General features: G+C 42.2%; 1 protein-coding gene across 1 annotated transcript in view; it reads left to right on the forward strand.

The window, feature by feature from the left end:
• Positions 1 to 14,573, forward strand: part of LOC118816741 (canalicular multispecific organic anion transporter 1-like) — a 72,060-nt gene that overhangs the window by 17,424 nt on the left and 40,063 nt on the right. Inside the window, exons 13-19 of the mRNA XM_036583304.1 lie at positions 6,012 to 6,158; positions 6,685 to 6,769; positions 8,225 to 8,291; positions 10,327 to 10,453; positions 10,752 to 10,928; positions 12,671 to 12,838; positions 13,387 to 13,570. Of these exons, the coding sequence (XP_036439197.1) occupies positions 6,012 to 6,158; positions 6,685 to 6,769; positions 8,225 to 8,291; positions 10,327 to 10,453; positions 10,752 to 10,928; positions 12,671 to 12,838; positions 13,387 to 13,570 (955 nt within the window). The remainder of the gene's footprint in view (positions 1 to 6,011; positions 6,159 to 6,684; positions 6,770 to 8,224; positions 8,292 to 10,326; positions 10,454 to 10,751; positions 10,929 to 12,670; positions 12,839 to 13,386; positions 13,571 to 14,573) is intronic.

The raw sequence follows: 14,573 nt of genomic DNA on the forward strand, positions 1-14,573 counted from the left end.
GAAACCCACGCAGACACGGGGAGAACGTGCAAACTCCATGCCATGATATCATTAATGTAATTTACAATGTAATAGAATTATTTTTTATTTAAAGTGTATTTAAGGTTTAATTCTTCCTATTAAATGAAATTTATGTAAACATATCAGCATATGTCACGTCTCTGTATGGCCTTGTGTGTGTAGGCTGCTATTGGCTGCTTTCAGCTGAAAGGCTGGAGTACGTGATGACGTCAAGAATGATTAAACTGACAATATTAACAAGTGGTCGTGACTGTAAATATGGGAATATGATCAAAAACAATACCAAGGTTGAAAAATAAGCATCATTTTGTGGCAGGAAAAACTGGTGAGGGAAATACGGGGCAAAAGATTTACTGTAGCTCTGTCCAAAAGAGCCACACGTTCAGGAGAGCATCACCAGGAGAGCCATGTTCACAGTCAATCCCCCAAAAATTTACCAATCTAGGAAACATTTTCTACAGTACATCCTTAAAATGCAGCCCGTATAAAGTGATGCATGGTAACCCTTCTGCATTTATCAAGGTAGCCAACCCCAGAACATCTGCAAAGTTTATGACCGATTCACTCAGGATAATAAATCTTTGTTTTCACATCCTCATACATAATGTAAAATAATACAAGGAGAACATGAGAAAGCACAAAACACAGTTTTAAAATGTTTCCCTATTATTTAAAGGAAAAAGTTTCACAACACATTTATCGTCCTTATAAAAAAGTAATTGACCCGTAGACCTTATAACTGGTCATGCTATGTTTCGCAGCAACAGCTGCCAGATGCTTCCCATAACTGAAGGTCTGTCTTTCACATCACTGTGAAGGAATTTTGGCCCACAATTCTTTGCAGAGTTGCTTCAATTTAGCCAGCATCTCAATGGGGTTGAAGCCAGAACTTTGTCTAGGCTACTCCAAGTCTGGTTCTTTTCAGCCATTCAGTGGTGGACCTGCTCTTGTGCCTTAGATTGTTGTCTTGCTGCATAACCCAATTGCACTTGAGCTTCAGATCATGGACTGATGACCGGACATGGCTCCTGCAGGACTTTCTGTCAGAAAGCAGGTTTTATGGTTCTGCCAGTTATGGGACAGGCGCTGAAGCAGGAAAGCATTCCCACACCATTATACTACCACCGCCATGTTAAACTGCTAGTATGATGTTCTTACTGTGGGATGCTTTGTCAGCTTTACACCAGAGGTAAAGGGACCTTTGTCTTTCCAAAAAATTCCAAATTCGGCTCGGCACTCCACAGAATGTTGTGCCAAAAGCTTGGGGGTTCATCAGGGTGTTTTTTGGCAAAGGTAAGATGAGCTTATCTTTGAGTCAAGCTGACCTTATCTGAGATGAGCAAGGCCTGCAGTTCCTTAGATCTTTCTCTAGGTTCTGTTGTGGCTTTCTGAATGAATCCTCACGGTTCTCTTGGAGGAATTCTCCTTGGCGAGATTTACCACTGTTCCAAGTTCTCTCCATTCGGAGAAAGTGGCTCTCACTGTGGTTCGATGGTGTTCCAGAGCTTCAGAAATGGCGTCTCCTCCAGAATTTCTTTTGATTGCAGCATAGGGTGGTGCTTGTTGACACCTTTATGCCTTCTTCACATTGCAAAACAACACCAATGCTGTTTAGCACTTTCAGATGCACCCACCACTGCCATGATTGTTCTTCGCTCAGAAGGAGTGGTAACACTTTCTATGAATACCATGTCTATCAATAATAATCTATATGCAAAGATGTGTTACAATACATTAAAATGGCTCTAAGCTATTATTTGATTCCAGATAAATACCAATTATAATTTATTAAAAGAAATTTGAAGAAATCATGGCGTGGCTCAGCATGTGTTAATGACTGGGCCGATTTGTTAGCCATAATGCACTGAAGCTAAGACTTCAAATCAGTATAACATGTTATGAAGGGCATTTATAATGTTTTAACAAGTGATAATGCGTAATAGTCCTGGCTGTGATGTGTAATGCATTTTTGTAAATATTTATAGCCATATTATGCATTATATTGTGTTATAAATGTGGTCATTAATATTTATAGATATGTTATTCATAGGTAATGCTGAGCCAAACCACTAGCTTTGATTTATTTCCTGCATTAGAAGCTGTTTGTTTAGTTTTGTATGAATAAAAGTCTAAACACACTTGTTGTCTTTTGTTCTGGCCCCTCCCCACAGCCCACCGACATGCCAAATCCATCACTTCTCAGCATTACAGGACCTCATCATTCACAAATTAAGCCCTGTGTAGCAGATTTGAACTCCTTACGAAGTGCATTAGCACGAGTGCAACACCAGCATAGACACTGAAGGACATCTAATGGATCTTGTGTCCATTACAATCTCCAAACCAAACGCTACTCCAGACTGAGACCTGTTTTCATGCCACACATCTAGAATCACCACAGCCTCCAGTTGTTCATTTTATACTTGGTTCTTGCTTTTTTCCGCATCTAGAGCAAAACAGATGAACAGAAGCGATGAAAACAGCTATATCGCACAGCAGACGTTGAGCCTGTTTTCTGAAGTTCAGTTCGGTTTGAAAATCCTTCAGTGGGCAATTAAAAGACTTACGGCAAACGGCACCATGTGACAGACATTAAATACAAAAGTCCAGAAATGGTCTATTAATTTCCATAGATAAGAATGCTTATTCACAAGTCCACTATATACAGTGTTCATAATAAGCGTAATTATAGCTGACCTAGAGTAGTGTGACTGTATTGTTAAATTCTACATTTGTATTAAGTGGTACAGCTTTGTACAGCTAAGAGCCCTATTAATGTACAATTTACCACATTTATTTTTACTTGAACAGTTTGAATATCTGAACAGCTTCTCATTGCAGAGCTTCCTGCACAGGTTTTTCCCCCATAAGCCATAATTTTTATAACATAAGGACCTTCTGTGACCAGCTGGACTGTTACATTTAGCATCTGCATATCGGCAGTGTCTACAAAGTTTAAGCATATAACGACTGCTGCAGATCTTTAACGGTATATATTGTGTGTATTTGGCATCAGTGTTAACACCAGCTACAGCTACCATAGTTAATCGATTAATCTCATGTACTTGATGTAAAATATCATCGATTAGTAATAACTTCCTCAATAAACTGGCAGTGATTAGTTAGGGTGACCACACGGCCTTTACTTTATAAGGACATCATCTTTTTGGGGTCACCCTACATTAGTTGGCAATGCATTGTTTGTTGTTGTGCAGTTAAGCCCATCTTTGTTTGCATCACAGTTTCCCTTCTGTGGCACCTCCCTCTACAGTCTCCTCCTATTTCTCCTCCCTAATCCTGCCTTGCTGTTAGTCCCTGTTAGCTGGGGCAGTCGTGGGCTGGAGGTTAGGGAACCAGTCTTGTGACCGGAAGGTCGCCGGTTCGATCCACTGAGCTGACAGTACATGACTGGGCACCTAACCCCCCAACTGCTCCCTGGGCACTATGGATAGGGCTGCCCACCTCTCTGGGCAAGTGTGCTCACTGCCCCCTAGTGTGTGTGTTCACTGGTGTGTATGTGGTGTTTCACTGCATTAATGGGTTACGTTGCAGAGGTGAATTTTTCCCATTGTGGGACTAATAAGGGTCACTTAATCTAAATTGATCTCCTTTCCCAGGTGTCGAGGTGTCAGTGTCCCTTTGTCTGCTCGTTATCAGTTTGTATGTCTTAACTCTGCGTTTATTGATAAGTGTTTGATTCATTTCAATGACGTTCCTAACTCCTGCATATATCCTGCCTCCCCTTTGGTCCTGTTTACACCTGGTATCAACAGCAGGAGGTGATCCGATCATACCTGGACAGCGCTAAATACAAGTATGAACAGGGTACGGTACAACGGAGACCTGTTGTAATCCGATCACCCAAACCATCTTAGAGTGGTCAGGGACGCATATCTAATCTCCTTTTCCATTTGTTTACTAGTCGCATTACCAATCCTTGCCATCTGAACTATTGCAATAGCCCTTAACAAGGACTTGGATATTTTTATCTAACCAACACAGCGAGAGATTGACATTGTAAATGTAGATGGTCTTCTTCGTCCAGCCGCAAAATGCAGTTACTTGTGGTCACTCAGGACATGTGGAAAAGTCAGGTGTAAGCAACTCTGTGTCTTGCTGTCCACTTATGATCAGATCACTTGGGACAGATGTTAATACCAGTGTGAACAGAAGACCGGACCCTAAAAATTTGGAGAGTCTGATTCCTGGAAGGTTACAAGCTATTTTGAAGCTCCAAGCCCTCTTGGTGAGCTTTTTCCCTGTGTTAAGTAGTGCCTTGCTCCCTGCCATGGATAAAAAGTTGGGATGGGGAATATGGCGCATGGGGTCCAGCAAGTATGTTGCTGAATAACTGGGCCCCAGGGCTTTAAACAGGGTGTTCATCAGTGACATGAAGCTTACCTCCCTGACCACTTCGCCCAACCTCTCTGCTCTCCTTAATAAGCCTCAATAAGCCACGGTGAATTTGACCAGTGAGGAAGCCAGTTGACCTTATTGTTGGGAAATGCCTTGATTAGTCTCAATGACCTGTGGCTTCTTTGGACTTCAGTATAGCCACTCGGGTGCCTCCTCCTGCTTGAGAGGACGTAGCCACACTCCTGTCTGTGGTCAAGCACAGTGCCGCTTGCAGCTGCACTCGAAGCCTTGCCTCGATTCCCTGCTCGGCCTCAATTTGTCTTTGTTCCTGTCTGTATAGCTGTCCTTCTCCCAGTCACTGTGTTTACATGCACTCAATAATCCGATCATAATCAGATTTCTGCAGTTATCTGATTATTCAAATGGTGATGTAAAAGCTCTGATTTCTTAGGTCAGAGTAAAGTCTAGAAACCCGATTAACAAATCTGATAAAGAGGCTGGATTTTAGCTCGGTAATCTGATTTCTCAGTGTGTGAACTCTTACTCTGATTTCTTTCGGATTTCTAAGTCTGAGCATGTGTGAAAACAGACGGCGGTACAGGAAATAAGCGAGCACTTTTGGAGCGACACTGAAACTGACTACATTCTTGATGAAATGAAGCATTTAAATATTCTTCATCTTCTAGATCAGGGGTGTCCAATCTTATCCCAACATGGTCGGTGTGGGTTTTTGTTCCAAACAAGGTTTTTGTTCCAAACAAGAAAAGCACACCTGATTCCACTCATTTAATCATTCAGTCTCAGTCTTTAAACCACTAGTTAGTCTTCTGCGCAAGAGACACAGAAGACTGTGTTAGAAGCATGTGCATTTGTTTACCCGCTGCAATTTTCTGGCCTGTGATTGGGCCGTCGCTTCAGGCCTGTACCTTCTGAAAAAGGCCTATGTAGCCCTAAATGTTTAACTATTTTTTGTTCAATAATGGCCATAAATGGTTAAATTTTATGAAATGAATTGTCTTGTCCATACATTTCAAAACAACTCTCATAAGAATGAAGCGGACATGGAGCAGCTTTTCTCTGATGTGTGAGCGAGGAAGGATTAGAGAAACACTCAAAAACTCTGATCCCAGTACCAGCAAATTTGGCACTGCCACTGGTTTCACACCTCTAGAGCTGCATGTTGAAGAGGGTTCTGTCACGGTTTCCTTTTCCAGGCTCCTCCCACTCCTGTCTCATCCCAAGTCCCGCCTTGTTATTCGTCTTCACACCTGCGTCTAGTTTGTTTTCCGTCCTTTTCCGGGTTTTTCTTCTCGTCTCTTGAATAAATATCCCTCTTGTTTAAGTGTTCCTCTGTGTGGTCTCAGTTTATATGTTCTCAGTTCAGTTAGTTTCCTATCTTGCACGTACACCCTGCACCAGCACCTCCCCTTTGTGATAGTTTGGCTTTTTAAAATAACTATAAGTACTCAATTAATTGTCCAAATAATCAGTAGATTACTTGAATACTGATATAATTCACAGTGACGGCTCTAACACCAACAACCAGCAAAACATCTGGTACAGCTTGTACTTGTCAAATAAAGATTCTTATTTCTCATTTTATGAATCTAAGTTCATGGTTTTGTGTTCTGCAGGTGTCTTTGGCAACTTTTGCAGTTTTTGTGTCCGTCAGTCCGAACAATGTCTTGGATGCGGAGAAAGCCTTTACATCCATTTCTCTCTTCAACATCCTGCGGGCTCCTCTCGGAATGCTGCCTCTATTGATCTCGGCTATGGTGCAGGTAACAGCGGCCGCATACGCCATCCATCCATCCATCCATCCCTCCATCCAGTCATCCATTCAACCACCTGTCATTGGCTCGATGAGGGACCTCGCCCATAACCTCTCCCATTCTCAAATTTAAAATTACTCATAACTATATCTTTAACCTGGTCACGTCAAGCAAACCAGTGATTATGATACTGGTTGTGAAACATAGCTGTAATATATAAATGGTTGTGTTTGTCTGTTTTTTTGTTTTAAAAGAAACAAAACAAAAAGCATCATGCTTTCATGAGCCTCTGAAAGGAGAGTCTTTTACAAAAATTACCATCATTTTCAAACTTGCTGTGCCACAGTTTTAGTAAGCTACTTGAAACTGCATTAACAGTTGTATTATATTTAAATCACAGTGTGTTAGTTAGACACTCTAGCTTTGGGCTCTGAGATGGTCTTTCTCTGTGTGTGTTTATGTCTCTCTCTCTGTCTTTCTCTCTCTTGTTTCAGTTGTACATTCATTCATTCTCTCTTCTTGAGTCTATTTTCAGATGTCTGTGTCCAAGAGAAGACTGGAGAAGTTTCTGAGCAGAGACGACCTGGACGTTAACGCTGTGAACCATGACAACAGCCACAGTGCGTTTCTGACCTGTCGAGATGTAATGAGTGTTTAAAAGTAGATTTAACCTTTAGAAGGTGTAGTTAAGCATGGTATAATTTTATATTAATTATATTCGAAGCTGAGATTTCGGTCAAAAATGCAGATTTTAAACTTTCGCAACGCCATGTAGAAAAGATGTTTTATTATGATTTGAATTTGATGAAATAATATCTTGTTTTTGCAGAAAGAAAAGCCCATTTACTTTTCTTTGAAATGTTTTTGTAGAAGTGCAGGGCAGAAGTCCTGACTCGAAGCAAAAAGAAAGTAATAAGCTTTTGACTGTGTCTTAAATCATTACATAACTGAAGACTGCAAAACAGTGCCTCTAAAAAACAAGAAAGGCATTATATTAAGAAGAAAATGTTACCCAACTTAATCAGACAGTGGGGGATTCTGTGTTCTACATAATATTAGCTGAAATAGGTAAACAGAACTAGGAAATTGCTGAAGAGCCCATATTTTTCATCTTTTCCCAGGTCTGTTTATTTTGTTAGTTTTTACATTAGCCCTGTTTTCTTTCTGTTAATGTATGTAAATGACCCTTTTTTTGATTGGCTGCTGTGTTTTTGGCCTTGGGGTGGGTGATATGGCGAAAATATAACATTACATTACTTGAAGACATTTTGACAATACACATGAAACACTCCTCATAATTTTGGCATGAATGGGCAGGGCTGAGCTGGGGTAGGTTAAATAGCTGAATATACACAGAGGAGCCAAAACATAATGACCATTATGGTGTGCCATGCTGCTGGTCCTCCGCATTCCATCAAATCAGCTCTGATCCACCAAAGCATGGAGCTCTGGAGGTGCCCTGTGCCATTTCTTTGGCTTGTGCCACAGTAGCCTTTCCAGACTTTGCTGTTCTAGCACATTGATGAGCCTTTGGCGCCCAACACCTTGTCGCTGGTTCTTGGTTTGTCCCACCTCAGACCACTTTGGTAGGTACTCACTACTGCTGACTGTGAGTGGTCATAATGTTTTGGCTCATTATGTAGGTAGATGTCGCATCACAAAAACAGTGAATGGAGAACAGGCTGTTTCTGCAGCTTAATATGAACTGAGCAGTTACTGGTGCATTTTAAAACGCTAACAGCGGAAAAAAGTGAGGAAATTTAGGTTTTGTTTGAAATGGGCTCCTTAAAACTATAACAATGCAAATCAAGAAATGAGTTCAGGTAACAGTGGGATTCTGAAGGCACTCTAGTATCTCACACACAAGCTAAAATACATGGAAAAACGTGGATATTGTGGCAGTTTTCCACCTGCCACTCCTGTTTCGACCTGCCTTTACCAGAAAAATCGCATTGAGCTAAATATACCTTGCTTGTTTTGACAGGCTGTGGGTTTTTGCGAGTTGTTATTTTATGTTCCAACTACATACGAACAGTGCAAAAGTTGAGTGTATCCCTTCTAATAACAATAATCAGGTGCCGCTGTGAGCGTGACAGATGGGACCTTCACCTGGGAAAGGAACGGGCAGCCTGTTCTTAAGAAGTGAGTTCTTTGCTTTCTTGTGTTAGGCCTGTATAGAAATCAGAAGAGACAGCATTGCCTCTCGTTTGCTTTTGCTCCGTCCTACACAGTGCACCCCTACATTGTGTGGCGGATTTTTGCTGCATTACTGTTGCCTGGCAGGTGACCTTGGCTGGTTGAGCGCACACTTGTGCATAATTTCATTTTCCGTCATTGTGAAGGCAGAGGGAATCGTATAAGTCCTACTCGTGGTGTTATTTTTGTACAAGTGTTCTGCAATCAGAAATTCCAAACCTTCTATCTGAATTCTGATTTTGATTGTCTGAAATGTATAGCACTCTACAGCCAGTTAATTTCTTTAAATGCACATATGCTGTGGTGCTGTAATTTGGGTATCATCTAGGAGCATAATCATCAGTAGTATGTTTGGAATTGCTTTTGAATATTATTGTTTGATGCCGTGTCATTATGTGCTTCTGTTTTAGACACAAAGCTCCCACAATTTTCATAATGTGGACATACTTTTTGTGAGGTGTGCACTGCAGCCCATGCACAATATGTCAGCCAGCCTCACCTGCCTTTACCACAAGGCCACTGGTCAACCAGCTATTTTGGGGGGACCATTTGTACTTTTTGTAGCCTGCAGTGTGTTGTACCGAGTCAGGATCTGTATGTGTATTTGAGAGAATTTTACATTGAGGCCCAGGTTGAGGCAAGAATTAGCCATGCAGGATGCACAATGGTAACTTAGCTACATTTCAGATGCCAAATATTTCTTAGCTGATTGACTAGCGATGTGCATTCTGACTCATTTTGATATACAAGTATAGATAAGCAGATACAGATAACTGCGCTGAAGAAAAGATATTGTAACAGTAATGTGTCATAAAACACAAAGTGGTTCTGCCCTGTTAAAACTTCCACTGAATTGTTGGTCTGAATGTTTTCTCCCTGACTTTCTGTGATGCAGCAAACAAATTCCAGAGTATTAATAATAGTAATAATGATAATATACACGATCAGGTATAACATTATGACCACCTCCTTGTTTCTGTGCTCATTGTCCATTTTATCAGCTCCACTTACTACTTTGTTCGCCCCCTTTTACCCTGTTCTTCAGTGGTCAGGACCCCCATGGACCCTCACAGAGCAAGTACTACTTGGGTGGTGGATCATTCTCAGCACTGCTCTAACACTGACGTGGTGGTGGTGGTGTGTTAGTGTGTGTTGCGCTGGTCTGAGTGGATCAGACACAGCAGTGCTGCTGGAGTTTTTAAACACCTCAGTGTCACTGCTGGACTGAGAATAGTCCACCAAACCAAAAATATCCAGCCAACAGCGTCCTGTGACCACTGATGAAGGACTAGAGGATGACCAACACAAACTGTGCAGCAGCAGATGAGCTATCGTCTCTGACTTTACATCTACAAGGTGGACTGACAAGGTAGGAGTGTCTAATAGAGTGGACAGTGAGTGGACACAGTGTTTAAAAACTCCAGCAGCACTGCTGTGTCTGATCCACTCGCAGAGAAACAGATGGACTACAGTCTGTAACTGTAGAACTACAAAGTGCACCTATACAGTAAGTGGAGCTGATAAAATGGACAATGAGCGTAGAAACAAAGAGGTGGTCAGAATGTTGTGCCTGATCGGTGTATGTTCATATGCATTCATCAACATCTGATGTTTTATGGGCAACGCTAAGAACTTTTCTAGCTAAACTCAATTTATTATCTCCAAACATAACAATAGTACCAGTACGATCTTGGCTTATTGACCACATTTGAGTTAAGGGGCAAATTGTGTAGATTTTCTATTCAGAACTATCACTTTCAATAAATCACTAAAACCTCAAGCTCCTAAATATCTCTCTCCTTATCTCACAATGATGGTAATAGACTCCAGTTATCGGTGTGTTGACTCTCACTCCTCTTATTAATCAGTGCCGGCGCCCCGAAATCAATGGTGAATTATGTTCAACTCAATTCAACGCTTTTCACTTCAGTGTGTCTGTTACGCCTTTTCCGTTTACCACTGTCTGTGTTCGTTTTCTCAGCGTGTCTCTGGACATTAATCCGGGTAGTCTGGTAGCAGTGGTGGGAGCTGTAGGATCAGGCAAGTCCTCTCTGATCTCAGCTCTGTTGGGAGAAATGCACAACCTCTCCGGCTCCATCAATATCAAGGTAATCAGGCAGAGCAAGTACTGCTATTTTAGGAAGCTGGCAGATAACGGCTTTATCCTGAATGGCTTTCCGAGCCCAGCAGTGTTTTCTTTCTTTGCCTCTCAATGAGTCACCATCTGTCTCTCTTCTTGACTCGCAGGAAAGCTTTTAAATGATTTGAATCTTTTGCCGAGTGTCATTCCGCTTTTTTCACAGCTGTGTTTTTGGTAATCAGACTGATAAAGTAAACCACTTACACCTGATCGGGTGCAGAAGCTATCAGTGGTAACTTCTCTTCTCTTCTCTTCTCTTCTGTCAGGGAAGTGTGGCATATGTGCCTCAACAGGCTTGGATTCAGAACGCCACTCTAAAGGACAACATACTGTTTGGCTCTGATCTGGATGAGCTGAGGTTCCAAAGGGTGCTGGAGGCCTGTGCTCTAGAGCAAGACCTGGAGCTCCTTCCTGCAGGAATCCAAACGGAAATTGGGGAGAAAGTGAGACCATAGGCCTTTTAGAACCCTATTAAGAACTTCAAGTAGGCCAGTTTATAATACTGTACCAGTAGTGGTCTTGAGGGTTATTGCTTTCACAGTCCCTAAATGCCATTAAAACAGGCACATGCACATAATTTCACAGTTCTGTAATTAAACAGAACACTGACTTTCCAGTTTTTGACAGCATGCCTGTTGGTTAACTTGCTGACATGATGTGTAATGTGTGTCATCATTAGTTTATAGAAACCTTAAAGGCTTCATCTTGTATCCAGTACTGCCTCCAGGTATTGTTTACCACTCAAGTTGAGTCATGTATGGTGATGCCAGCATCAGTTGTCAATGGTCTCCAGCCACTCAGCTCTTCCGGGAACTTAACAAACTCCCTTCGCTAGCAGTTACGATGGCTCTCCAGATGATTTTGGTGCATGTTCTCTTCGGATCTCTGGGTAATTCAAATAGCTGGTGTTACAACTTCTTTTGAAGATTCTGAAAGTAGCCTTTGTCAGATCACTGCTCACTGGAAGATCTCATGAGTGGCCTGCTGGTCTCCTGAGGAGATTCATGAAAGTCTGATGCAGCCCCAGTCTCGCTGCTCATGGCTGAAGATGTCGATCAGTCTGTGGCCTTGTATAGGCTCCTCTACTGGCCTCTGAATCTGTAGCACACATGGACGCCCTGATGGCGTAAGAACTTGTGGTGATTTAGGTGCCCAAGACCAAAGGCCTAGTCCATGCTTCAGGCCATGCACCTCCTATGCCACCCCTATGCTCCAGGCCACAATACTTTCCGGGATACTCTTTGTGCCTGGACTTGTCCAGCATAACAGACGTGTGTCTACTAGGCATAGCATTCCTGAACTAGTGCTAGAGATTCATATGGCTTAAAGTCGCTTGAAATCATGTGTGTTGTTGACCCACCAGCCCAAGCATAGCCAGTCTTGGTTTCTGCCCCAGGTCTGGTTTCCGTCTCTGTCCCAGGTCTGGTTTCCGTCTCTGTTCCAGGAACAGATTCCGTCTTTGTCCCAGGACCAGATTCTGTCTCTGTCCCAAGTCCAGTTTCCATCTCTGTCTCAGGTTCAGTTTCTATCTCTGTCCCAGCACTGTCCTGGGTCCAGTTTCCAGCACTGTTCCAAGTCCGGTTTCCAATTCTGTCCCAGGTTCAGTTTAGCTCTATATCCTAAGTTCAGTTTTGAACTCATAGGTTCAGTCTCTGTCTTTGTCATTAGTCCTGTTCCAGGCCCAATGCCTGCCTTGGATTTAGTTTGTCTTACTCCTGCTCCATTCTAAACCAGTCAATTCCCTATCACTCCTCTATCACTGATTCAGCTCAGCTCTCAGTCGTTAGTTCGGTTCTAGTCTTGGGATCTGCACTTTGCCCTGATCCAGTCCAGTTTGTCTTTGCCAAGGTCCAGTTTCAGTCTCTGTCCCAGGTCCAGTTTCAGGCCCAATACCTACCATAGATTCAGCTCATGTTATTCCTGCTCCTGTCTGTACCAGTAGATGTCCCCTCGATCACTGTTTCAGCTGTTTTCTTTCATGGAATTTACCTCCTGGCTCACCACTTACTGGGTTTCACCTGCCTTGGATCTGCTTTGACTTGGCCTAACCCTGTTTATCACCTATATCTAGTTGTGTTCACCTGTATCACCTATATATGTTCCTATATGTAAGTTATTTGGTGAAGAGAGGTCCATCTGTAGCCTAAAGTCAGAGATAAAACCTATGTGTACTGCATCCCTACAGGGCATCAACCTGAGTGGAGGGCAGAAACAGAGGGTGAGTTTGGCTCGAGCAGCCTACAGCTCAGCGGACGTGTACATTCTGGACGACCCACTGTCCGCTGTGGACTCCCATGTGGGGAAACATCTGTTTGAGAGGTTGATTGGACCCCAGGGCCTACTTAAGGATAAGGTTAGTTAGTGCTGTTTTAAGGACTTTTTAACTATTCTTTAGTGGTATGGGTGAATAGATTTCTGTACGTTGCAACATATTACAAAGAACACACCATGTTATTTGGTATATCGATTGATCTTTTGTCCTGGAGAAGATATTTCCCAGTTTGTGAAAAACACACATGAGCAGTCAGCATCACCTGCAACACCTCAATATAACAGAAATGACAGATGAAATGGCAGCGACAGAAAAATCAACCCCTGCAGCAAACCACACTATATCACTGGCTGCATGTCTCGACAATGAAAAGCATTTACCTTAAGTGCCCAGAGGCCATGGCTGTATCAAGAGGAGAGATTGTTAAAGCTAGTGATGCCAAGACTGTCTCCATGACAGGGATAGGACTCTCAAACCCCACAACAGGGAAAAATGTAGTATGATTTAAGTAGGTAGGGTGTCTAGCATATGGGGCATTCTTAGTGGGCAGTACTGTGGACACATTTTAGGAATTTGAAATGTCCTCTCTCTCCTATTTGTATGATGATAATGCTTGTGCCTCTTGTCAGACTCGTATTCTGGTGACCCATGGAATCAGCTTCCTGCCATATGTGGATAAGATAGTTGTGTTGGTGGATGGTGTCCTGTCCGAAGTTGGGTCCTACAGCGGTCTACGGGCCAGCAAGGGAGCTTTCTCAGAGTTCCTGGACATGTACGCTAAACAAGAGAGTAGTGAAGCCCAGGAAAAGTCTGGTGAGTTGATTTTTTGAAATGCAGTTCTGTGCAAACCTCAGAGGTCACACTACAAAACTGGCCATTAAGCACAAGTTATTCATTTTTCAGTGTCAGGAAAAAGCCGAAAACATATTTAACAGAAAATTACACAGAAGCCTCAACAACTAAATATATATATTTTCAGTATTATGGTGTCCAATCTTTGCAGCTATTCTTTTCAGAAGACTTGCTTTCAGTAATGCAGAAATCTTTAGGGATGTTTTTCCACACCTTCAAAGTTCAGTCTTAGAAGCTGGTTGATCTTTTTCTGAAGTAATCAAACACATTCAGTGGTGTTGAGTTCTGGACTCTGGGGTGGTCAGTCCATTGTTCAGCTTCTTTGTTTGATGTGTCCGTCTCCTTTTCTCAGTGAGGTTCTTCTTGACAGCTACACATCCTTTCAGACCCACAGCGCTGAGTTGTCTTCTCACAGTGGAAGGATGGACAGAAACACCTGTGGATGTTCTCAGATCTGAAGCAGCTTGATTTTCTCCTCTCTCTCAGAGATGAAAGCTTTAAGCGCTGTTTATCTGATGGAGACAGTTTTGGTGTCTACCAGCTCTTGCACAGTTGGATTATCTCATCCTCTCAGAAATGTCTTCTGAAAATGAGTAACTTGTACGTAATGGGCATTTTGGAAATTAAGTAAAGTATGAGTTGTCTCTTACTTTTGCACAGTGCTAAATGTTGTTTTCAAAAGTTGTTCTATATTAACCTCTTAACCATCCTCAAGCTTCTGCAGTGATTTTGAAAAGATGCTGTCTGCATTTATTTTCATTTATTTTTCAAGGCCACTCAAGCTGCATTTGTGCTCTTCAGAATGCATCCTGCTCCTGCATTTTCCAGCCATATAATAAAAATAATTAGCCAGTTCCACTGGAAGCCATGTATGCCCATTCCACCATGTTTAACAGATGAGGTGATTATGCTTTGGATCGTGACCTTTTTATGAAATGGAAACCTTTCCGTTTAAACAGGCCTT

This window comes from Colossoma macropomum, unplaced genomic scaffold, assembly GCF_904425465.1.
Source record: "Colossoma macropomum unplaced genomic scaffold, Colossoma_macropomum, whole genome shotgun sequence".
In the NCBI taxonomy this organism is placed as follows: Eukaryota; Metazoa; Chordata; class Actinopteri; order Characiformes; family Serrasalmidae; genus Colossoma; species Colossoma macropomum.